At 31.9% G+C, this 27,238-nt stretch overlaps 2 protein-coding genes across 3 annotated transcripts; one reads left to right on the forward strand and one right to left on the reverse strand.

Moving 5' to 3' along the window:
* Positions 1 to 3,570: 3,570 nt before the first annotated feature.
* LOC140180947 (zinc finger BED domain-containing protein RICESLEEPER 2-like) lies at positions 3,571 to 7,940 on the reverse strand. Its single transcript, XM_072222798.1, has 4 exons — positions 7,492 to 7,940; positions 5,393 to 6,136; positions 3,929 to 5,281; positions 3,571 to 3,824 (listed from the first exon to the last, which is right to left on the reverse strand). Exons 2-3 carry the CDS (start codon positions 6,133 to 6,135, stop codon positions 4,033 to 4,035), a joined length of 1,992 nt encoding a protein of 663 aa, XP_072078899.1. The 5' UTR covers position 6,136; positions 7,492 to 7,940; the 3' UTR covers positions 3,571 to 3,824; positions 3,929 to 4,032.
* Positions 7,941 to 8,477: 537 nt separating this feature from the next.
* On the forward strand, positions 8,478 to 13,961 carry LOC112765272 (zinc-finger homeodomain protein 2). Of its 2 annotated transcripts, none has more exons than XM_025811187.3 (2): positions 8,478 to 9,538; positions 10,686 to 10,926. In XM_025811187.3, the coding sequence occupies exons 1-2, from the start codon at positions 8,737 to 8,739 to the stop codon at positions 10,739 to 10,741; spliced, it is 858 nt and encodes a 285-aa protein (XP_025666972.1). In that variant the 5' UTR covers positions 8,478 to 8,736; the 3' UTR covers positions 10,742 to 10,926. The 2 variants fall into 2 exon arrangements, with proteins under 2 accessions (XP_025666972.1, XP_025666971.1); XM_025811186.3 differs by lacking the exon at positions 10,686 to 10,926 and adding an exon at positions 12,742 to 13,961 and having other exon boundaries at positions 8,483 to 9,538.
* Positions 13,962 to 27,238: the final 13,277 nt, after the last annotated feature.

Raw genomic sequence — 27,238 nt, forward strand, 5'->3', positions numbered from 1 at the left:
AACGCAGTCATAGAGATATAAAATTATGTTTGGTAGATAAGACATAGACATAAATATTATGTCTAAAAATACTGAATTGATATATTTTATATTTTTTTGACATAAAAGACATAGAAATATTAACAAAGAACATTATTTATGTTTTTATTATTTCTATTAATTTTATAATTATATATTTTATTATTATATTCTTTTTAATATTTTTGTATAAAAAATAATAAATTAAATTTTTATAATTTATTTTTTTATATTTAATTTATTATTAAATAAAATATAAAATATCTATTTTTATATTTTAATTATTATTTCATTTTTAATATTCTATTTTATCTAATTCTCCTAATCAAATGCAGTCTAAGGAATAGTTAAAAAGGATTGAATTACATGATCAAAGTTAGTAAAAATTAGGGTTAGTAAAAATTTTGTTCGTCTCTAATATTTTTTTTTATACAAAATTGTCCCTAAGATTTAACTTAATTTTAAAATCTTTCTTTTATCAAAATTTTAATTTTTATTACTAAACTATTCCTAACTAAAAAAATTATAAAATAAAAAAAAAACAAAAGCAAAAAGAAAGAACAGATGAAAAGGGGAAGGGGAAGGGGAAGGGAATCACGCGAAATGGGAGGGGGAAAGAAGGAGGGGGAAGGAAAGGTGGGGGAGAAGGGAGTCACGCAAGGGGGAAGGGAATTCGCTGTGTCGTCATTCTGCTCATCCTCCTCTCGCGAGTTGCCGCTGCTCGTCGCCGCTCACAGCTGCTCCTCGCCGCTCGTCGTTGATCGTCATCGTTTGTCGTTCCTTCCTGTCCTCGTCGCTGAATATCACCGCTGCTCCTCTTCCTCGGTAGCTTGCCGCTACTCCTCGCATGTCGTCGTTGGGTTTCAATTCTAGTTCAGATTATGTTGATTATTCTGTTTCTATTTTTAATTATTCTGCTTCTATTTAAATTTTGATTTTATTAATTATATTGTTGTTATTGACTCTGATTCTATCCTGGATATTGATTTTATTGTTTTTCTGTTTCTATTTTACTTCTGATTCTATTTCATTCTTCTGTTTTTCTGTTATAAATATTTATATCCGTTAGTTAAAATTTTGTTGCTGTCGTTAAAATTATGTTGCTGTTAAAATTATGTTACTATTGTTAAAATTGTAGTTAAAATTTTGTTGAAATTCAAGTTAAAGAGAAAAAAAAAGAGATATTATTATCATGGACATGAAAAACTGAATATTAAATATTGTTATGATAAAGACAAAAATTAGGTATTTTAATAAAAAAAATATTTTAATTTAAATATTAATTTTAAAATTAAATTAAATCTTAAAAATAATTTTGTTTAAAGAACAAATTAAAAATAAAAACATTTTTAATTTATATCTTAAAAATTAACATCATACTTAATCCTAAAAATTATTTATTGGTTGGATACTGGGAAGACTCCTTCCGGTGTAATTGGATAGTTAGACCATCTCCAGTAGGGAACTCATCCCAGTTCCTGTTTATAGCCCACCTGTCATAAAAAGTAACTCCACATCAGCTTTTGCGTTATAAACAATAAATAGGAACTCAAAGTATCTCTCTCTTCTCCATTAGGAGGAACTAACTTTAGTTCTTGTTGTGGTCCCACTTAATTAATTAATTAAAATATTTAAAATACTTAAAATTAATATAATTAATTTTTTTTAATAATATTATTTAAATTTATAAATTTAAAAATAATTCATTATTAAAAGATATTAATATTAAATAAATTCATATATAATAATAATACACAATATATAATTCGAGATTATACTAATTTATAGTTTTGTGTTTACAACGGCTAATTTTAATAATATCATTAGCATTTTAAATTTTAAAAATAAAAATAACCAACTCAACTAAAAATTATTTTATAAGATATAAAAATTAAATTTATTTTTTAATGTAAGTAAATTTAATTAATTATAATTTAATATAATAATATAAATAATATTCAATATTAATTATAATATAAATAATTAATATAAATTATTAATTAAATAAAAACTTAATTATTTAATTTAATAAAAATATAATTATTTAATATAATTTTTATTATAATTATTACTAATTTAATTATTATTTAATTATTTAATTATTTCAGATTTTATATTATTATTTTTTTATAATAATTTGCCAAATGACAAGTTATTATTGGTTAATTTGAGTCCCTGTTTAGAGGAACTCCCTTACTTTGATCCTTGTGCAGGAACTCACTCCTTTTCTCCTCCAATGGTTAGAATTCCTATATGTTAGAAAAAAGTCAAAGAGGAACTCACCATTGAAGATGCTCTTACAGGCGTAGAAGAGTAGTAAGGTTAACGCTAATCCCTAATAATATATTAATGAACAAATTTAGGAAAAAGAGGAAGGGAAGGGTAGTGACGTCACGTCCTGTCGGATTAGGAGGGCACGTAGGCAGCTCCATTAAATGCCGACACAGATTAATTCGTCCGATGTGAAGTCTGTGGCTGTGTCCTAAGAATTCATTTTGGTTTGCACTTCATTTTTATGGTTTCCTCTCTCTTTAATTCCCTACTCATTCCCGGTTTCTGCTACCACTCCAAATTCAATTTCTCTCTTTCTCTCGTTCCTTAATTCCCATCACAACTCGAACATAAGCAAGCACTACCACTACTCTCTCACTTCCCCTCCCCCACTTCCTTTTCCCTTTTCCCCTGCTCTCCCATTTCTCCCACCATACTCTCTCTCTCTCTCTCTCCACCGTTTTTATTTTTATTATTTGTTCTTTTCAATATTCATCGCTCCACTCTCACCCCTCATGCTTATGCTTCCCCTAAAATGGTAACTAAATGATAAAGTTAAAAACGTGTTCAATCTTTCTTCTCCACAATGATATAATTCTCTTACCTCCTTTTAACCTTAGCTAGTAAGTTAACTCTTTTTTCTTTTATCTATTATATAGGCAGATAATGATAATTAAGCAAAATTTTGTGCATAATTTTTTTAAAATATAATTTATAAAAAAATATTTTTGTTATTTCAAATAATTAAATCTATAGTCTTTTAATTTTAATATATTATACTTATTATCTTAGTTAAAATTAAACTTATCATTTTTATTCATAATTTATAAGAAAATAAATTGGTAGTCAGATTAATATTTTTTCATAATATAGGTTACAGTAATAGAAAACATTTTAAAATAAAAAAGAATAACACGTGGTTGGAAAAGAGGAGAGAAATTTGGGCAGTAAAAGTAAAAAGGTAAATGTCTGAGCATAATAGGTACAGGTGTTAATTATGTAATGGGAAGTGTTTTGAAAAGCTTTCGAGAGTGAGACACCTCTTTTCTGCTGACCGGTTATTGATGACCACATCCTCCCTCCCATTAGGGATGGCAACGGGTCCCCATGGGGGCGGGGACATGCCCCCCGCCCCCGCCCCCCGCCCCCAATATATGTCCCCGTCCCCGCCCCGTCCCCATGACGGGTAACGGGGACTCCATATCCGCCGGGGACCTGGGTCTCCGCGGATATCCGCGGATTTTTATAAAAATTAATAAAAATTGAAAAAAATGAAAAAAATTAGAGAAAATCAAAGATAATCCTCAATTGCCATTACAAACATAATATCCATAGTCTTTAAAGACTTAAATAGAAATAACAACAAACATAAACATCCAAACATATCCATAAACAACCAAATATTACATAAACAAACTACCATATTCATAAACAACTAAATAAAGTACATGACATCACAAAAACATAATTCCACCGTCTCAATCTTTCTTTCATCCTGTAATGGTAGTGATGGTAGATTCCGACTTACTTGAATCCTACATCGACAAGAAAACAATTTAAAGTTAAAATCATATAATAACTCAATAAGTCAATAATATAAAAACATAGTGTGTTATATGTAATTTAATAGTTTACTTACGTCAACATCTCCTTCAATATTATGAATTGTGTAGCACTCAAATCCTATGTTAGTTGTGGTGCCAAGTTCATTCCAAAGCCAATCTTGATTACACATTAGAGCCTCTAATGTGTCCGGACGCAACCTACTACGATGTGGTGTAACAAATCGACCACCCGTACTAAATGAAGATTCAGAGGCAACGGTAGAGATAGGATCGCCAAAAAATCCCTAGCAATAGCTTGCAAAGTAGGAAACTTCGCCCCATTTGACTTCCACCAATTTAAGATATCAAAATCATGTTCAGTTTGTGGTACCGGTCTCTCTTCAAGATAATAATCCAACTCACTCTTTGTATCAATAAATGCGGATTCCTCACTTACATGTGCAGCAAAATCAGCTTGCCAATCTTCATGACTGAACTTCCTCCCCTTTGAATTTGAAGGAATTGATGGTGGTGGCGGCATATCTAATTGAGCAGCTTGGTCTCTTTCTCTTCCCTTTGTTGCATATTCTAAAACTAAATCTTGCACTACCCTTTTCACTTGACCAATTACAACACATGCCTCCGTCTCACCATATATTTTACGAAAAAAGAAATTCAATAAATACATCTTGTACCTAGGATCCAAAAGAGTCCCAATAGCCATAACTATATTAATCACACCCCAATACTTTTCAAACTTAGTTATCATACTAGTAGCCATCATTTCAATTATCTCATTTCCACAATTTTTCCACTCCATCAAAGCCAACTTAATCACACAAACCTTAGGAAAATAAAGATTTGATGTAGGATAAGTTGTTCCAGAAAATAATTCAGTCACATCAAAGAATATCCTCAATCTTTGAAAAATCTCATCCGCCATATCCCAATCCTTCTCACTAGGCAAAGATTTATATTGACTCTCACGCAATGACAATCTTTCAAACACATCTCGATACATAATTGCAACTTCAAGCATCAAAAATGTTGAATTCCACCTAGTTTTACAATCAAGACAAAGATTTTTTGTGTAGGGTATTTTAAGTTGTGCACATGTTTCCTTAAATTTTTCTTCTCTTTTAGGTGTTGCAGTCCAATAATGAACACTATCCCTCACCCTTTCAATAGCATGTGAAATAAGTTGTAACCCATCCTTGACAATCAAATTTAATATATGCGCACAACATCGCATATGAAATAATTTACCACCCAAGATAAAGTTTCTATGTGACATTTTAGTCAAAATATTCTCAATCATAACGTCATTAGTACTGCAATTATCAACAGTCAAAGTGGATACCTTCCTATCAAGATTCCAATCCATCAAACAATCTACAAGAACCTCTGAAAGTACCTCAGCCGTGTGGGGAGCCGGCACATATATAAACCTGTAATGATAATTTAGTACAATTATAAACAAAACAGCTTTGCAATTATATATAAGACAGCTTTGCAATCATATAAACATTCAAAAGAACCTATAATGATAATATTATTACCTCACAAGACGGCTTTGCAATTTCCAAGAATCATCAATGTAATGAGCCGTGATAGCCATATAACCTTTGTTTTGGTTGCTTGCTGTCCACATATCAGTTGTAATTGCAACTCGACTTTTATTACACTCAAGGACATTCATTGTCTTCGATCTCTCATCATTGTAGAGCTTCAAGATGTCATTCTTTAAAGTGTTACGAGTAATCACCTTGAAGAGAGGTTGCAAAGCATTGCAAAATCGTCGAAACCCAATGTGGTCCACAATAGATAACGGATACTCGTGAAGACAAACCATAACTGATAACTCTTTCCTTGCATTTTCTTGGTCGAAGGTATATGCACCAACCACAACTGTTTCCCCACTAGTTGTTGGAGTTGTCTTCATCATACATTGTCTTATATCTCTAGTGGTGCGGAGCTTGCAGCTTTTGAAGTGATCACGTAAGTGCGAAGTGCCTTGTTTTGGGTCACCAAGTAGCTTCGATTTACAATAATTACATTCAGCCTTTAATTTTCCCTTGAATTCCACAATCTTAAAGTGATTCCACACTTCGGAGGTTAACTTCCTCTTTCGAACACCACTTGTAGAGTTTGTCGTTCCTTCATTAGTAGTTGCGGTATCCGTTGGGGGTTCTTGAGGTTGAGATTGAAGAGCCTCTTGTGTAGTTTGAATATTAGTGCCTATAGGTTCTTCCGATGGAGTACTCTTCTCAAGAGTATTGCTCAATGCATCCGAAGAAGACATTCTATAAATCATGAAATATAAATCATGAATCAAATTCACTTTAATCCCAAATCAAATAAAATGAAATCTGTTATGCTTATAATGCCTACTCTGATGCTTATAATAAATAAATATATGTTATTAATCTCCTCAACATTATGCTTATAATGCCTACTCTTATGCTAACTTTCTTTATACATGACAATCCATCGTTATCATTGGTAGTATTAGGAGATCAAATAAAATGAAATCTGTTATGCTTATAATGCCTACTCTGATGCTTATAATAAATAAATATATGTTATTAATCTCCTCAACATTATGCTTATAATGCCTACTCTTATGCTAACTTTCTTTATACATGACAATCCATCATTATCATTGGTAGTATTAGGAGATCAAATAAAATGAAATCTGTTATGCTTATAATGCCTACTCTGATGCTTATAATAAATAAATATATATGTTATTAATCTCCTCAACATTATGCTTATAATGCCTACTCTTATGCTAACTTTCTTTATACATGACAATCCATCATTATCATTGGTAGTATTAGGAGAGTGCACGCTAAGGACAAAACACTCCACATTCACATTACTTTTGGCTCAACTAAATTTGAAGTTTCTATCTAATCCACATATATGAATCATTCCAAGCAAACTATTTAAAAAAATTAAAATTAGGCATTCAAATAAGTATGCATCTTTATGAATCAAATTCACTTTAATCCACGTATATGAATCATTGCAAGCGAACTATTTAAAAAAATTAAAATTAGGCATTCAAATAAGTATTCATCCTTATGAATCAAATTCACTTTAATCCCAAATCAAATAAATAAAATCTGTGAGTTACAATTTGTGAGTTATTATTAAGTAATAATCTTAACAAAATTGCATGTCGAAAATAATCCCTATTTGAAATTTATGAATAAAAATTTTGGTACTGTTTGGTTTATTTATTTATTTTTGTATTGTTGTAAGTTGAAGAACCAGTACCAGTAGTTATATTTCTGTGCAATGTGCAAGATAGGTGCTAGTAGAGTACAACAATTCCCCAAATATAATCAAAAAAATCAAAATCAGAATACCAAATTTAGAATTAGAAATTTAGAACTCAGAATCAAATAACCCTAAATAGAAATCAGAATCAGAAACCTAATTACCCTAAATAAAAAATTCAGAATCAAATTTAGAATCAGAAATTTAGAACTCAGAATCAAATAACCCTAAATAAAAAATTCAGAATCAAATCAACCTTAAATCAGAAAATTCAGAACTCTAAACCTAATTACCCTAAATCAGAAATCCAGAACCAAATCAATCATAAATAGAATTCAAAAACAAAAATTTCAAAGCCACAAGACTGACTTACCTGACGTAGAAAAGGGGCAGAAGTGAAGAGCCGAAGACCAGCGACGAGGAGAGGACGACGTGGCCGCCACAGTGAGATCAAGACCTGCCGTGAGCGACCGAGCCACTTAGGAGTTGGGAGGCGGCACTGAGGAGAGGAGACGCGAAGGAGAGGTCAGAGGAGAGGAGAAGAGACGGTCAGTGGTTGGCGGTCGGCAATGTTCGAGAAGGAGAGGAGAGGAGACGCGGCAGTCAACAGTCGGCGGTCGGCGGTCGGCGATGTTCGAGGGAGGAGACGAGACGAGATGAGATTTTTCACGGTGAGGACTGAGGAGTGAAGAGAAGAGGAGTTTTTTGTCTCTGAAGGCTGAAGCAGAGTAAAGCATGTATGAGTATGAGCAGTGAGTATGTGACGGCTAGGTTTTCTTTTTCCAACAATGAATCATATATTATATATACTAAGGGCATTTTTGTCTTTTCATATATACGGGGATTAAACGGGTCTCCACGGGGCGGGGACCTCTACCCCGCCCCCGCCCCGTTTATTATACGGGGCCCCGTCCCCCGTCCCCGCGGATAGAAATTACCCCCCATATCTGTCCCCCAGCGGGTAAATCCCCGCGGGTACCCGCCCCGCCGGGGATTTTTGCCATGCCTACCTCCCATTTCTTATCTTCCCCTCTCACTACTCAGTACTCAGACACATTTAATAATCCAATAAATATATATCATCTAATAAATAAATCTTAATCGTAATTCCAAATTAATCTATGTATGTTCTCGGTATAATTTTGTGTACACATACACTTAATTATATTACCATATTAATAAAAGTAGTTTAATTTTTTAAATAAATTAAGTAAATAAAAATATAAAAAAGTTTTTATTGAACTTTTACTAATTTTATTTATAGCTAATCACTATTATCTCATATCCCAGAGATAAATATACACAAAAAGACAATCTTACTTAGCATATATAATTATTATTATTATTATTATTATCCCTAGTGAAATTCCCTGTGTCTCATCGCTCGCTTGTTGCTCCCTCACTCACTCACTAACCCCACTCACCTTACCCCCTTTATGTAGACAGATCTTCATCCTCTCGTTCCCATACTCCAAACACAAATTCTCAACTAAAAGAACCTAAACCCTACTACACCTAGTGCATAACCACAACCAAATTCCAAAACAAGAAGAAAAAATAATTTAATATTTCTTTTTTCTTTTTCTTATTTTTAGAGGAAAAAAAAAAAGAGTGTGGTATGGAATTTGACGAGCAAGAAGAGCAAGAGGAGGAACTGGGAATACCTGAGGCACCGCAGCCGCAAGCCACGCAAGCGTGTTACGACTCACTCGGAAACTCAGCGAAACTCACTGGGGATGGAACCGCCGCGTCAGGCTTTGGACGAAAAGGAGCAGCAGCGTCGTCGGTGAGGTACCGTGAATGTCAGAAGAACCACGCCGTCAGCTTCGGCGGCCACGCCGTAGACGGTTGCTGCGAGTTCATGGCCGCCGGAGAGGACGGCTCGCTGGAGGCCGTCATCTGCGCTGCCTGCAACTGCCACCGCAACTTTCACCGCAAAGAGATCGACGGCGACATAAGAGGTGGAAGCGGCGCCGGGACCTTACACCACCACCGTCCTCAACCTCCTCCGCCGCATCTCCACCAATTCTCCCCTTACTACCACCACCGCGGTCCGCCGTACCCGGCAGGGTACCTTCACCACCTTGCAACACCTCCGATGGCTCAGCACCGTCCTCTAGCACTTCCTGCAGCGGTTTCCGGCGGTGGACTAAGCAGAGATGAGGAGGACATGTCGAACCCTAGCAGCAGCGGTGGCGGCGGCGGAGGCGGAGGTGGCGGTTGCGGAAGCGGTTCTTCAAAGAAAAGGTTCAGGACGAAGTTCACGCAGGAACAGAAGGATAAGATGCTTGCTTTCGCTGAACAAGTTGGATGGCGGATCCAGAAGCAAGATGAAGCCATGGTTGAACAGTTCTGTGCCGAAGCTTGCGTTAAGAGGAGCGTTCTCAAGGTTTGGATGCACAATAACAAGAACACTCTTGGTAAGAAACCCTAATTTGGTACTAATTTATTTTCTCCCTTCATTATGATGATGATTAATTAATTTTAATTATTGTGTCCCTTTCTAGTTATTCTTTGTTTCTTTGGTGTCCCTTTCTCTCTCTTTTTTATGAGATTATGAATTTATGACGAGTTTTAATTTTGTGTTGAGAAAAAAAAAAAGAAAAGAAAAAAGAATTTGTAATGTGAAGCTCTTTAATGGGAGATCAAGCTCGGTTTGATTTCTTACTTCTTACTTGTTACTTTAAACTTCTGCTGATTTTAGATTTATTTCTAAGTTAACCGTTATTTTATGGAAATTTTTTTGTTAGTGGTAGTTCTAAGTTTCATGTTTGGAAATGGCAAGTGCTGTGGAAGCTTTAGGAAGTAATAAGTGAGGAATGTAATTAGCAGATTTATTAAACATTAATGTCAGGTGAACCCGTACTGCTACTAGCTAGGTTTCATTATTAATCTTGAGTTAATCATGGAGAGAAATCTAATAAAGACAAAATAACCCAGCATATAATGCATGCATTTGTAATAATACAAATAATTTTCTGTGTGGTTTATTTAACATGCGTAATCCTCTCCCGCATTTTCTCCTTTCTTTCTCTCTCATATTAATGTCCCAAGTGAGTCTCCGTAATTAATCTTCCCATTCTGTTCACGCTTCAACTTTATAGTCAGCTAAGAAATTAATTCACTAATAGTCAAGAGAGATTCACTGATTCATGAACCAAACTCCCACAGTGACGTGAGTAACAGTAAATTTGCTTGTGAAATTGTGTCATAGAGTACCTTTTCTCTCTTGTCTTTGTTCATTCCACCATTAATTCATAAATTTGGTATTATTATTAATTACTTCCGCGCAATTATATCCGGTACTTACTTTTTGCTGAAGAACATGCACCTAGTCGTCCTCCATTTATGAATTATTCTATAGACTTTCAGTTTAATTTCTTCCTTTATGTTAGGTCGCTGTTACGTTTTCTTTTCTTTTGTTAATTTATTTTCTTTGGCTTTTTGTGGGGGTGGTGGTTTGGGTTTTGGGTTTTGGGAGGGAGAGGGGGAGGGGAGAGGAAAGGAAACTACACTGTTGAAATTTTATGGGTTGAATGATTCAATTCCATTCTCGTATATGTTTAGTGACTGGTGAGAGTGGTGGTGTGAAAAGCGAGAAAGCAAATGGAAGAACAAATTAAACTAAGAGTGGGCGGTTCACGCGGCAAACTCGTACACTGTTTGCTTGTCTGGTCATCACAGAAATCAGTCTTTGCAGAATCAGATTTTGCAGATCTTTTTTTTTTTCTTCTGATTATGATGAACAGAAAAACCTTGCTTGGTGCCAGGTTGCTGCACGACAGCACTAATAAACTATTTTTGCTCATCTGTTTCTTGTTCGTTTATTTTTCATTTTTAAAATTTAAATTATTTGTATTTTGAATGGAACATCCATCCGTTTAATGATTAGCTTTAGCTTTAAGGTTGTTTAGGGTTAGTTTTCAATGTCGTTATTTTCATGATGGTGTTTAGCTAGGGTGCCTAGGCACAAATGCATATGCCACCTATTGCTGTGTGTTAATGTATGTATAAATGCACAAGGGTGGTCTTCATCACATAGAGCGAAGACCTTAAACAAGAAATGCTAATATATAAGCAACACTAATAATTTTAACTACTACATAAAAAATTACACTAGAATAAGAAATATGTGTATTTTGAGAGACTCGCATACAAAGTTAAAAAAAATACGCATCCTTTTTATTTTTGGTGTAATTATTGGTGTAGTTTTCAAAATTGGTAATTTGTTTATATTTTTGCTTAAACAAAGATGATGTAACCTTTTGGTTTGATAAAAAACAATTACTAATATAATGATTCAATGAATGTCATTGACTTCAAAGTTGCAGAAAAGGTGCAGTTTTTCTTCCTCAATAATTTTCGTTTTATATTTTATTTATATTTTTCCAAAAAAATGCTACCATTTTTTATTATTGTTTTCAAAAGTGAATGACATTATTTCTTACGGAAGCAGCAGAGCTGATTCCCATTTGAAGGGACCAAATAATTTTTAGTTCCATATAAATACTTATATTATGACTCAAAAAGTCATTACTTCTATGAATTGTTTTTATATAATTTTCATTTCTCTACGATGATGCTAATTCTTTTGATACTTAATGATAATGAGGACGTTTGAACTTATTAACTTCATACAGTTTATTCAATACACTACATTATGCTAATTGATTTGACATATCACATATGTAGTATTGAATTTATTCTTTTATGGATCATATAATTCCAATGCATCCTATGAAATAACTACTTTAGTATATCTAATATATTATGGAGATTAAGGAGTTTGTTGTATAAATTTTGTTAAAATGTTTTTAATTATATATATTTATAAAAATATTTGTTATTTCTAATATTGAAATACAAAATCAGTGTGTTTTTGGATAAAGTATTTTAAAGAGAGAATATATTTTTTGAAAGCATTTAGAAATTTTAAGAATAAAATATTGTATTTGAATATCTCATCGGAAATATTTTCAATCTTTTTAGAAACTTTTAAGAGAATTTCAACTACTAAAAGCATTTATATAAATTAATTGAAATTTGAAACTAATGATGATAATCAACTATATATTTTATTAATAAAGCTAATCTAACTATTTTTCTAAACAAAATATTTTTAAAATACAACTAATATAATTAGCTCAACTAAAAAATATTTTAAAATTAAAGAAAATTTAATTACAACATTTAAATTCTTTTATATTTATTAAGATACACTATAATTTAAAAATACTCAATCTAAACACACTCTTAAAGTGTAAGATGTTTAACAGCTAGACTAATCTCATCTAATTTATTATGAATATATTTAATAAATAAGGAAAAATAGATTAATAGAGACATGAATAATTGTTAATACTATATATATATTTGTTTACAGTTTCCATTGTGTGTCGTATCTTTTTTATTAAGTATGCATAATGCAAGTGTTTACGAGCATTTGCTAAGAATATTAAACAGGAAAGATTTTACAGAAACCTGAACTTTTATGCATTTATTATTTTTGAAGTCTTCAAAATTTATCGTCTTAATAAAGTTCTACTTTTATATTTTTAGTTAATCCCCTTATAAGACTTGTATGTTAATAAAATCATGTCTTTTATTTGTTTAACAAGTGTAGAATATGTGAGAGAAATTGTGTGTGCCTGTGTGGGAGAGAGAAGAGAGACGACGAAGAAGAAAGACCGTCCCCCCGGGGGGTGCTGCGCCCCCGTGACCATACCGCTCCATCATTGCCTAAAAATGAAAGATAATAATGCTACAGAATAAAAAAATAAAGATTTTTGTATAAAAGGAACTAAATTCTCATTTTGGTCCTGAGATTTATTTAATTATTTATTTTGGAGAAAATTTTACTCTTTTTTTTTAGAAAATGTTAAAATGACATTTTCTTTTTTTTTATTTGTAAAATGTATAATTTTCTTTTTTATAGCTTTTAAAAATTTTTTTAATTTATTTTAAATTTTTTGTATTAACTAATATTAATTTTATCTATTTTTTAAAAAAAAATAATTTTTTTTACAAAAATATTTTTTAACAAAAATTTTATTTTTTATTATTAAATTTTATTTATCAAAATACTTTTTAATAAATTATTTTTTATTAATTAAATCGTATTTTAATCAAAATATTTTTTAAAAAATTTAATAATTAAATTATTTTTGCTAAGATACTTTTCAATAATTTTATAATTATTAAATTATAATTTTATCAAAATTTTTGTTAACAATTATTTTTATATTTTACTATTAATTTTTCGATATTAATATATATTATTTTAATATTACATAAAAAATTTTACCATTGTTAATATGTATAACAATTATTATATATTAATATCAGAAAATAATTGTATCAAGATTTTTTTATTTAACCTTAAAATAATATATATCGATATCGAAAAATTAATAATAAAATATAAAAATAATTGTTAACAAAAATTTTGGTAAAATCATAATTTAATAATTAAAAAGTTATTGAAGAGTATTTTAGAAAAAAATAATTTAATTATTAAAATTAAAAAAATATTTTGATAAAATATAATTTAATTAACAAAAAATAATTTATTAAAGGATAATTTGCTAAGTAAAATTTGATGATAAAAAATAAAATTTTTGCTAAAGAGTATTTTTATAAAAAATAATTTATTTATTTTTTAAAAAATAGATAAAGTTAATATTAGTTAACATCCAAAAATTTAAAATGGAATAAAGAGAAAGTTTTTTAAAAATTATAAGAGAAGAAAATGTACATTTTATAAATAAAGGGGAGAAAAGTATCATTTTAGTATCTCTCAAAAGAAGGTAGTGAAATTTTCTCTTTATTTTGATCTCCAAAAAATTTAAAATTATCTATATTGGTCCTCTAGTTTAGACACTAATATCCCTCGATTCTTTCTGGCGATAACTAGATAAACAGAATGTTAAAGTGGTACCTTCTCTGCCAAATTAGAAATGAGTAAACGTTGTTTACCCTTTGGTGTCCGAAGAAATTAGAAATGACGTCCTTTTGTATATGAAGGAAGTAGAAATAGTTTTGACCAATAATAAAGTATTCTTTTTTTTTTTGTATATGAAGGAAGTAGAAATAGTTTTGACCAATAATAAAGTATTCTTTTTTTTTTTTCGCTATTCTTTTTCGTTTCTAATGAATGACGCCAATAAAGGATTAGTGAAATCCTTCGTCACTTAGGTTGAACTAACGCACAACTAAGTTAAAGTGAAAATTAGTATTTCAAAGGAAGGAAGTTGTTCTTCTCTCATTTTTAGTCAAGGTAATCCTTAATTTTGGGTTGAGTGATTTTAAAAAATTTTTAATTGATTTTTAAAATACATGTATGATTGTGTGTTATAGTGTTGGTGTTTTTGTCGATGAAAAAACATTATACTTTTTTGCTGCTATTTTTTTTGGTTATGTTAGTTAGTCCTTGCAGCATCTAACATGATAGAGAGGATGTTATTTTAGCATTCTATTTGTTAAGTCATCTAATAAAAAGATTGAAGAACTACATTATTAATATTTTGACCTGAATATGAAGGACTAATATGAATAATTTTAAATTTCGAAGATTAAAACGGATAATTACATGAATCTTAAATATTAAAATAGAGATTTAGTTGTAGATTTACGTATTCCTATAAGTGAATATAGTGAAAGAATAAATATTTAACTAATTTAAGTTAATTTTTAAAATTTCACACGACTCAACTTGATCTTAACTTGGACCACTATCTTGGAAAAATTGTTCATGCTGACATTCAATTGTCTATTATATATTATTTTTTTATATTTTATATTTGACAAAATAAAATATGTTACTAGATATTTTTTTATATATTAATATAATATTTTTTATTGTAATTAAAATTAAATTTTTTCTTCTAAAATTAGAGTTTCTTTCATTTTTTTCTCTATTTTTTTCATTCCTTCACTCACTTTAATATTTTTATATATTATTATCAATAACTAATTACAAATTTAACCATCAAAATATATAACATGATATTTTTTAATTGTGTTTAAATTAAATTAAATTAAATTATTAAAATTAAAATTAAAATATAACTATATATATATATTACTAACTAATTTAATAATCAAAATATATTACATGACACTCTCTTATTAAAATTTAAAAGAAATATTTCTCTCTAAAATTAATAAATTTCATTCCTACATTCTCTTATCTACTTCTATTCTTTTTTTTTTATTTCTCCCTATCCTTTTTACTTTACATATAATTTATATTTTATATTTGACAAAACAAAAATATGTTACTAGATATTTTTTCATTACAATTAAAATAAATTTTTTCTTTCCAAAATTAACAAATTCTCTCTCATTCTTATAATTTTGTTTGTTTTCTCTCTCTTTTCTCTCATTCTATATTTTTCTCTATCTTCATGTTTTACAAAAATAAAATTAATAAAATAATATAATTTAAATTAAAAATATTATTATTATATGCATATTTTTTATTTAGTTTTAAATTTTTACTATTTATTTTTTTAATTTATATTTTTAATTCTTTTTAATTGATGAAAATTTTTGTCCTCTACGATCTTTTTATAAAAATAATTTAATTTTATAAATTTTTTGTATCATAATCTATTATGTCAAGATATCATAACAAAATTGATATAATTTTCAAATATTTATATTCCGGTAATATTTTTACGGATAAAAATACTAGTTCTCATATTAGTTTCAGGATTTACTAATTTCTAAGGTAAAATAAATCGTCATAATATACCTGTTATCGGATCATTATTAATTATAATCTAAAGAAAAATGTATACATTTTATCGAATAAATGTTTCACACTTCACATTCCTTGAAGTAAAAAACGATATCTTTCACTATGTACCTATAATTTTTTTTTTCTTTATGTAATTAAGTATTTATGGTTTAGTATCCATGTCCTGCTAAAGCATATAATGTATTCATACCAAACAACAGAATAGAATTTGACATCTTATTGAACGAGCTTATCATTGTGTTGGTGCGAACTGAGCTTCGATCAAACCACGGTATTTGACTTGGAGTAGCTCTTGAACAAGGGGATGAAAATATGAAATAAGTCATTCTCGACATAAACGTGTTATGTTGGGCACTAGGGTCAAAAGCGGATAAGGTTTTGAGGATCGGCAATCTATGTTTCATCTCTTTTCTTGGATTTATATTAAACCAATAAAAATATTTGCGAAGAACCATCGAAATTGGTTTTTAAAAAATTTTAAATTGCACATTTTGATCTTCAATAATTTTTTATTTTAGAAGTCTTTGAGACCAATCGATCTCTTTATAAGGAAGAATAATTTGTCTTATAATAATTTTTATTAGAAATATAATAATAAAATTTTACTAAAAATTTATTCAGTGGTCATATTAAATATTTTATTGTAAATGATAAAGAAATTAAATTATTTTAAAAAAAATAATACTTAAAACTTTTAAATAATAAAAATTTATTAAAAACTAAAATATTTTATCTGAAGTTCGATGGGAATATTTGGGATATATTCTACGTTATTTTTGCACTTATTAGGAAGTTTAATGCATATAAAACCCATGCATCTGGATACGATTATAGATAAATGTATGTATTAGGACAAAAAGAGCAATTGAAAGCAGTCCATTTGATTTTGGTAATAAAAAGTTTTCTTATGGCGTTTCTTAAAGAGTAAAAGAAAATAAAATAGAATAGTTCATATAGATAAAGTGTTTCGATTAGGAAAGAATTACGCTATAAATAAAAATAGTGATGGACTAAAAAAATTTTAGTGAACAAGGCAAAAATATACTAAAACAAATTTTATATATTTTGAAATTAAAATCATATCTATAAATACCTAAAAAAACTAGACCTATATATAAAACTTGAAAAGTATATTAATTTAAAATAATAAAAAATTAATTAAAATAGTTTTTTTCTTTTTATTTTAAAATAATTAAATAATATTGTACTTTATATATGTTTTTAAATTTAAGTTTGATATATTATCAATTTAATGAGTATTATCAATTAATTACTTGGTCAGTTTTAAAAAGTATATGGTTAATATTTATTAATGTTGAATTTGTTTATTTATTTATTTTTAATTTTGATACTTATAATAAAATAATATTATTTCATGTTAAATTTGATAATATAGTTTTTTTAAACATATTCCAATGGAGCAAAGATAATATAATAATTGGAGCAAAATGTATTGATCTATATGTACTTGTTAATTTGTTTACAAATTTTTAGTGGGGCAAGTGTCTCCTTCCTTCTCACCTAAGTCTGTCATTGAATAAGAATATTATGTAATAGTATGGATATACATGATGTAATTAAAAATTCTAATTTCTCTCTTGGTATTAATTCTAAAAATTTTTATTTTATTCTCTATGAATTTTTATCTAATTCTCTCTATTTTTTGATAAAATATCATATCAAATGATACTTTTATTGAACACAATGCTGGCAACGATCACAACTTCTCATGGTAGTTTGAATTCAAGTCACATTCCTTGCCATGATGCTCTCCCAATATTTGATGGTGCAAACGGATATTGGTGAATTCTTTGTGTTTGGAAGCCGTGGAATGCTAGAGAAACTTTGGAGGCTCAACGTTTTCGGGAGGTCGCTTGGGGACTGATTGACCGCAATCTGACATGGTTCCGATTCTGGCGGCAGCGCAATCTAGTGACAAATTGGCCAACCTACGAAACAATATTCCTGCATCGTTACTAACCAGATTTTCAACCAGTATTACCAGAAATTACTCAACATAGCATTTCAGATTGGGAAATTAAATTAGAAGAAGTAATGTTCAAATTATAGCAACCGCAATACATCATAGAACTAGAAGAATTAGTATATTTGAATTTTAAATTTCAACAATCACAGCAATAAAAAGAATCCATGAAACTTACAGATCAATCACAATTTCAAAATCCAGATCCAATTTTAATGAAAACTACGTATTAAGTAGAACTTCAAATCTTAAATCCAAAAATTCAATCAAAATTTCAAGGTCGAGTTCCCGCATCATCAATCACAATTTCGGATATGACAACACAAGCAATTCAACAAGTAGAAGATTTAGAAGCATATATGGAATTACCTACCACGATTGCAGTTGGACGATATTGATGTATGAGCAGTAGATGGCACCACTCCAGGCAACAGTGATGGAAAACTCATGGCCAGAAGCGGCGCCAAGGATAGCGTCATCGCGATGGAGAGGTGGAGGATGTAGGTCAAGAACCGGCAAAGGTGAGGGTGACACGTGTAGCGACCCAATTTCTAGCATGTCATAATTACATTAGAAGCTAAACATTACTAACTTACTTTCCTTGTCTTTAACTAGTATTTATTATATGAGCCTGGTTCGTTGTTAAAACGTTATTTTCGCGAGTTGATTTTTAGAAAACATTGATCGATTCATCAACTCAAGCACACAGTGATAATTAATTTACTGAACCTTACCTCGTCGTGTTAGCTTATAAAAACCGATTTCCTCATATAGCTCGCTTTCTTCCTAGTTTTTGATAGAAAATGTCTTATAAATCATAATATATATAATAAATGAATCTTCATTCCCGAAATTAGGAAGAAGTTCCTCACCTTGACAAATTTAACACGGTTGTGAAGAGGAGGAAGAGATGAATACTTTAATCGATTTAGAGTTTTCATTGGAGTTTTTAGAACTGAAAGATCGGACCTCAGAAGTTTGACGACTACGAAGTTTCCAACCTCCCTCTCTCTCTCTCTCTCTCTCTCTCTCTCTCTCTCTCTCTCTCTCTCTCTCTCTCTCTCTCTCTCATATACGAAGAAAAATAAAGGAAGCATGAGATACTTCTCGAGATTATATACGAAGAAAAAAAAACAAGCAAGAGGTGGCTGGACATAATGAGGCCATGGGAGTTATAAGGATGATTCATCAAAATTAATAATAAAATATCATTAAAGAGATAATTACTAAAACAAGATGTAAATAAATATATGAGCTACTAGTATAAATGATACTAGTAATTGACAAGCCAAGAATTTGATACGCTCGAATATTGGCAAGTGCACCAAATCACTCCAAGTAATATGACGGTGAGTGGATATCATTCCTACAAGGATTAATGCATTGAATCAAGCAACGTCTAATTTAACCTCTAATTAGATCAAACAAACCTTGACAAGAGGATTGTGAATCTTGAAGTAGAACCTTGAATAACAAAGAACAATGAAAAAAATGCTTGTTTGTGAATGAGAGAATACTTTTGAATTCGGAGAAGTAATCAGTGAATAAGATATTAAAGACTTCGGAGATGTTTAACTTTTAGAAAAGGTAATGTTAATGTTTTCTTATTTTGTCTCATGCAAAAATATTTTCACGAAAAATCATTTATAACCAAATTCCAATTTTTGGCAATTCAATTTCTCTTAATTTAGTTAATTGCAATGCCTTGGTCAACTAATTAAGAGAAGATGTTAAGCACAGTTTCAATTTAAAGCCGCACAACTTTTAAAATACTATTCCTAGTCAAGTTAAAATTTATGAGAAAGAGTTTCAAACTAATTCCGATATCAAATTTTCTAAAGTAATAACAGAATCCAAGATAGAATTAGAATATTTTCCAATATTTCTAACGATTAAAGATGAAGAACGAGGCTCAAACTTGAGAAAGAATAAAAACATGAATCAAAATTAAAAAAACACTTACATTACCAATCTATAAAATCAAACAAAGCTCCTAGCAACCCTTAACAGAGGAGGTTTAGTTACTCATGATAGAAAAGAAAAATAACCTAAACTAATGAGATGAGGGATGCACGAATGCAGGATGTGAACCTTGTTCACTTATTTATATCCTAGCTTCCTAACTTTTAAAATAAAAAAAAAAACTAATCTTATCTTCTTATCTCCGAAGAATGAGATAAGAACTTATTCAAATTCAAAATAATAATTCAAATCCAATCTAAAACTAAATCCTAAAAATAAAATCTTATCTTTTTAGAAGAATTTATGATGAGTGAATATTTTATACGCTTTTTGGTACTATTTTTCTAGTGTTTTTAGTTACATTGTCTTAAGTTTTATTAAGTTTTAGTAGATTTTAGTGAAAAATTCACTTTTTGGATGCTACTTTGAGTTTTTGTGTTTTTTTTATGATTTCAGGTAAAGTCTGGCTGAATTTGGCAAGTTTTGGCAAAGTCTGATTCAGAGGCAAAGAAAGAACAACAGATGCTGTCAAATCCTGACTTCGTTGCACTCCAACGAGCATATCTTGAGCTACAGAGGTCCAATGATGCGTTCTCAACGGTGTTGAAAAGCTAACTTCCAGAGCTTTCCAGCAATATATAATGCTCTATACTTGTCTTTAGAAATGAAGGCCCAAAACAGGTGTTGAATGCCCAAATTACCCCTTTCTGGCGTTCAACGCCCTAAGAGGACCAAGGCCAGCGTTGAATGTCCAAACCTGGCGTTCAACGCCACCAAGGGAGTACAAGGAAGCATGGACAACCCCTTAATGGGCGTTCAACGCCCATTCCTCAAGTTGGACGCCAAGCTCAGGCCAAAACACTCACCAAAGTGGGCCTAGACGTGGATTTTCACACCTTTAGCATAGTTTATTTCATTTTTTTTAATTTTTAACTACTAGATTATTATATAAAGGAGAAGATCACCCATGTTTAGGATATTCTTCCACCACTTTCGAATTACACACTCTATTCTCTATAAAGCATGAGTAACTAAACATCTTAGGTTAAGGTTAGGAGCTCTGCTGATTCCTATGGATTAATAATATAACTGTTTCTATTTCAATATATGTTTAATTATATTCTATGATGCATTTTCGTACTTCATTCTTATGAATCTGAGGTGGAACTGGCGTATGACCCTTGATTCTACATGGGTTCTTGCGAGTCCTTGGCGGGATAGTATTGAGCTACAGCTTGAGAGTGCATCACAGGTTCCAAGAGAGTATCTGGGCTAATTGGGATATGTGACATATAATCTCGTTAGTCATGGGTAAATGAGGTCTCTGTGGCGCTAAGGCTAGAGTTATAAAAGTATCATTCTCCGATCCAGAAGATCCGACCTTGTCTGTTGCGTTTTGAATAGGATCAACAAAAGGGGAGTGGAATGCATGGAGCTTCATCTTCGGCTATAGTGAGAGACCATAAGCTAACTTGATGAGAGGATATGAGTTACTTGAATATGGTGGATTGCTATGATTTAGAGGAGATTAACTTGATGAGAGGACATGAGTTAATCACTTACATCCTTGCCATGGAATGAATCATTCATTGTTGAAGTAGTTAGTAAGAAAACTTAATCCAGAAAGATAAAGCATCTCCGAAGCCTTAGCTGATTTCCTATCATGGTTTCTCTGCTATTTCTTTTTTGCTTTCTTTAATTATTTTATGCACATTCAACAACAACTACCTTTTCTATTCGCCTGACTAAGATCTGCAGGATTACCATTGCTTACTCAATCCGACAATCCTTGTGGGATCGACCCTCACTGACCTGAGGTATTACTTGGACGACCTGGTGCACTTGCCGGTTTAGTTGTGCGAGTTCTAATTTCGCGTAGCAAGTTAATGCTAACTAATCATTTGAATCTTGAATCTTCGGTTGAATTTAGAGCTTCCTGGGAGTGGCCATTGGATTTAGCACTGGGCTTGATCCACTGGTGATGGGCTTTAATGAATTCTGGATCCATGGGAGTTGAAAAATCACTTGAAGTCGAGCTCTGAAGTTGGCTACTAGGCGCTCAGTGTGTTGAAGTTGGGTGGCGTTAGGTGCCACTTCTGAAAGTTCGGCGCTAGCCCATTTGGGTCCTTCCAGGTTCACAAAGGCGCTGAGCTTGGATGGTGAAGTTGGGCGCCCAATTGGGCACTGGGTTTGGGGATAGAGGCGTCGGGCTTGGAGGCAGGAGCCAGGCTTGGAGACAGGACATTGGGCTTGAAAGTAGGGCACTGGGCTTGAAGGCTCTAGAGTTGGGCGCCTAACCTAGGGTTAGGCTTCCCTATGCTTGGAGACCAGGATTGGCCTCCTGAACCCTGGCACTAGCTTTGTGTCTCTTCCCCTGAAAGTGCAATTGTGTTTTTTTGTTTTAATTCTTTTATCCTGATTACCTAAAAATAAATCATAAAAACACAATCATTATAAAATAACTCCAAACATATGATTAGTCATAAAAACTTCAGTAAAAACATAAGAACTTCGATTTAAACCTAAGAAAACTATTCAAAAAGAAAACTAAAAATAACTAAAGATGTCTAGGTATCACAATATCAAACTTAAAACTTTGCTTGTCGTCACGCAAAAGGAAGAGTAAACAAAGTTTTTCTTAGTGAAAAGAATTGAAGAGTTTGTAAACTTAAGTACAAATAAAAATGGGTTTATGATAACCTCCATGATTACACACGGACTTCTCTTTTCTTGATAAATATTGCATACTTCGGAATCAAGAATATTTAAAAACTCAAATCCGGTTGTATTATGTGAATCCTTCTTAGAATTGTATGACCTTGGAAGCACTTACCTAGCAAGTTGATAAACCCATATTTTATGATTCATTTTGTGCTCAATTAAGTGTTTTTATCAATTCTTCACCCACTTATTCATATGAATTGCATGGTTTTACTTTTCCTTCCTTATTTTATGATATATGTGAAAACATGTTTCCTATGCTTTGAAAATATTAAATTTATTTATCCTTCATTACCATTCAATGCCGTGATTTATGTGTTATAGGACAGCAATGGCTTAAATGACAGAAAGGAAACATACAAAAATGGAAGGAAAGCAAAAAAAAATGGAGTTTTGAAGAAAAGGCAGCGACGCGAACGCATGGATGACGCGGACGCGTGCCTAGCGCGAAATGGCATAGGCGCGTACGCGTGACCGACGCGGACGCATGCCTTGAGCAGAACGCAAATGACGCGTACGCGTGACAAGGAAAAACTCCAGACCACGCGAACGCGTGACCCACGCGCTCGCGTGACAGATGCCACGTACAGGAATCTACAGAAAACACCCCCAGCGATTTCTGGACCCTTTTTCGGCCTAATTCCAAATCCAGGAACACAGAATATAAGCCAGAGAATGGGGGAATCAAACAGCAACTGGCAGAACGACACATACAACATTCACACGCAATTTTTAGGATTTAGATGTAGTTTTTAGAGAGAGAGGCTCTCTCTTCTCTCTCAAGTTTTAGGATTAGGATTTCAACTTCTTCTCAGGTTCAATGTTCCTTTAATTTATTTTCTACTTTTATTTATTCTATTACTTTAATTGTTATTTATCTTTTCAAATTGATTTATGAATTTTTCCATGTTAGATTTAAATATTCTATTTAATATAATTCGAGGTATTTCAGACTTATGATTGTTTTATTCTATTTATGATGCTTTCAATTTAATTTAGATTTATTTTCTCCTTTTGGCTTTGGTTAAGTAATTGGTAACACTTGAGTTATCCCTCTAAAGCTAGTCTTTCCATAGGAGTTGACTAGGACTCGAGGAATCAAATTTATTAGTCCACTTGACTTTCCTTTATTTAGTAAGGGTTAACTAAGTGGGAGCAAAATCAATTCTCATCACACCTGATAAGGATAACTAGGATGGGATTTCCAGTTCTCATACCTTGCTAAGAGATTTTCTAATTATTAATTTATTATTTTTTTCGTCATTTAAAATTACTTGTCCCTTATTTCAAAAACCCAAAAATATAATTTTTTCCATAACCAATAATAAATCATACTTCCCTGCAATTCCTTGAGAAGACGACCCGAGGTTTGAATACTTCGGTTATTATTTTTATTGGGTTTGTTACTTGTGACAACCAAACTTTTGTATGAAAGAATTCTCTGTTGGTTTAGAAACTATACTTACAACGTGATTATTTTCATAAAATTCTTTACCGACATAAAATCCCGATCGGTCAAAATGGCGCCGTTGCCGGGGAATTGCAACTGTGTGCCTTATTATTGGTTATTGTAAATATTTTCTTTTACCTGTTTATTTGTTTTTATTTTTGTTTTTAATTTTTATTAGTTACTATGAGTTCTCACCCCGTCACTTTGAGTTTGGTTCTAATATTGTTGAAAGGAATGGAAGCTATAACAGGAACATGCATCAAGGTCAAAACAATCAGAGATGGATGGAGCCACGAGGATCTGATTAACCCTTTAGGCAACAACACCTTCCAACGTACCATGGACGACGACCATTCAATAATGCATGTCGAGACTATAGTTATGGTGGACCCTTTCGTGACAACCAAAATCCACCAAATTACTATGGTCAAGAGCCATTCCGAGGTGCATTGACAAACCCCATTTGTAGGGTTTATCTTGTATTGATTTTTGGGGATTTTATCAACTTTTACCCACATTTATTCAAGAAATAGCATGGTTTTACATATTCTTCTTTAATTGAGCTTAAGAGTGAAAACATGCTTTTTAGGTCCTTAATTGTTTAATCTTGATTTACCTTTGATTCCATTAGATGCCTTGATGTGTTTGCCAAGTGATTTCAGATTTAGGAGGCAAGGATTGGATCAAGGGAATGAAGGAAAAGCATGTAAAAATGGAGAAATCATGAAGAAATAAGGGAATCGCAAAAGCTGTCAAACCGACCTCTTCGCACTTAAACGACCATAACTTGAGCTACAGAGATCCAAATGATGCGGTTCCAGTTGGGTTGGAAAGCTAACATCTGGGGCTTCGAAACGATATAAGATTTGATATGGTTAAACCGCGCATGGTGACGCGTACACGCATAGTACGCGCACGCGCCGTTGCTGCCACCTGGTTCACTTAAAGCAAAACGTGGCCAGCGAATTCTAAAGCCTTGTGGGCCCAATCCAACTCATTTCTGATGCTATTTAAGCCAAGGATTAAAGGGGGAATGGGGATACTTTTCATACTTTAGAAGTTAGTTATCATTAGTTTAGTTTTAGCTTAGTTTAGTAGTGAGAGTTAGTTTCTAGAGAGAGAAGCTCTCTCTTCTCTCTAGAATTAGGATTAGAATTAGGTTTAGTTTTTAGATCTAGGTTTTAATCTTTGCATTCTTCCACTTCTATCTCTCAATTCCTTGTTGTTACATTCATTCTTCTTATATTCTTTTGTTGTAATTTCCTTTATGTTGTTCTTATGTTTTGTTGTAGATCTACTTTTGCTCCTTCTATTTTCTTCCAATTCAATAAGAGGTAATTCATAATAAATGTGTCTTCTTTGCTTTTCTATTGTTGATCTCTTGTTTTTGTAGTTGTAGATTCCTTTAATTCTTGCATTTAATAATGTTTACTCCTCTTGCACTTTATGTGTTTGTTGAAATGTCTCTTTTAGTTTTAGTGTAGATTTTGTTCCTCTTGGCCTAGGTAGAGTAATTAGTGACACTTGAGTTATCTAATTCCTTTGTTGATTGATAATTGGAGAGATTGCTAATTGGTTTGGAGTGCACTAAAGCTAGTCTTTCCTTGGGAGTTGGCTAGGACTTGTGGCTCAAGTCAATTCATCCACTTGACTTTCCTTTAATTAGTAAGGGTTAACTAAGTGGTAGCAATGAACAATTCTCATCACAATTGAGAAGGATAACTAGGATAGGACTTCTAGTTCTCACACCTTACCAAGAGCCTTTTATAGTTGTTAGTTTATTTTCATTGCCATTTACTTTTCATGCTTCTTATCCAAAACCCCAAAATAACTCATAACCAATAACAAGACACTTTATTGTAATTCCTAGGGAGAACGACCCGAGGTTTAAATACTTCGGTTTATAGATTTTAGGGGTTTGTACTTGTGACAAACAAATTTTTGCATGAAAGGATTATTGTTGGTTTAGAGACTATACTTCAACGAGATTTCATTTGTGAAATTCTAAACCGTCAAAAATCCATTCATCAAAATGGCGCTGTTGCCGGGGAATTGCAATGGTGTTATGTTATTGGTTATTGTACATATGTGAATAGTGTGAATATCTTGCTTTTTGCTTTATTTGCTAGTTGTAGAATTTTGTTTCTTTTGTTTTCTATTAGCTTTTGTTTTTATTTTATCTTTTCACCATGAATTCTCACTTTGGCTATGAGTGTGATTACAACTATGTTGTAGGTGATGGGAGCTACAATGAAGATGTGTATCAAGAATGGGATGACCAAAGGTGGGAGGAGCCATATGCATATGATCAATCCTCATGGAAACAACCCCCACCAATGCACTATGAGGAAGAGCCATTCTTTGATGCATATCAATCAAATGGCTATGGTGAATCTCCTTGTGACTTTCAAGAACCACCACCATATGCCTATGAGTCATATCCTCAACATGAACCTCAACCACACTCACAAGCCTATTTTCAACAAACACCTCCATATGACCATGATCCTTACCTACCATACCAACCTCCTTTTAAACCATATGAGCCATACATGGAACCACAATTCCAAGATTACTACTCCCAAGAACCACCTCAATACACACCACCACCTTACCAAGAAGAACCACCTTCCTATAATGAACTCTTTCTCCAAGACAATGAACCCTCTTATCCACCCCAATTTCTCAATGGATGAAACCCTTAGCCTTATACTTCAAGGGCAAGGAGAAATGCAAAGGGAGACACTAGAATTTATGGCTACCTTGACCAAGGTAGTAAGCATTTTAGCCTCTCAATGCTTGAGCACTCAAAGCACTCCCATGGTCACATGTGGAGAACCAATTAAAGAGCATAGCATGAAGGAAAGATTGGAAACTCCGGTGGAAAAGGAGGAATGCTACTTTGTGTTAGAACAATTGGAGGAGCCTATGATTATTAAAGAAAAGGAAGAAGTGGTTGAAGACTTAGGAGATGCGGAACCTCCATGGGAAGCTAAAATCAAAGAAAATCCCTCCAAGAAGAGTAAATTTGATGTTGAGGAGGAATGTGCACAACCTCCGAGGCATATTCTATATGAAGACTTGGAGAGAATGAAGCAAGAATTGAGTTCCCTTGGTGATGAAGATCATGCACCCAATCTTCTTGGTGAAGAATCCTTTGAATTTGAAGAACCTTCTCCCAATGAATTTAAAAGTGATGTGAAGGTAGATTTCTCTCAACCTCCCATTTATGACTTGAGTGA

The sequence above is a fragment of the Arachis hypogaea genome, chromosome 17 (genome assembly GCF_003086295.3).
Source record: "Arachis hypogaea cultivar Tifrunner chromosome 17, arahy.Tifrunner.gnm2.J5K5, whole genome shotgun sequence".
NCBI classification, from domain to species: Eukaryota; Viridiplantae; Streptophyta; class Magnoliopsida; order Fabales; family Fabaceae; genus Arachis; species Arachis hypogaea.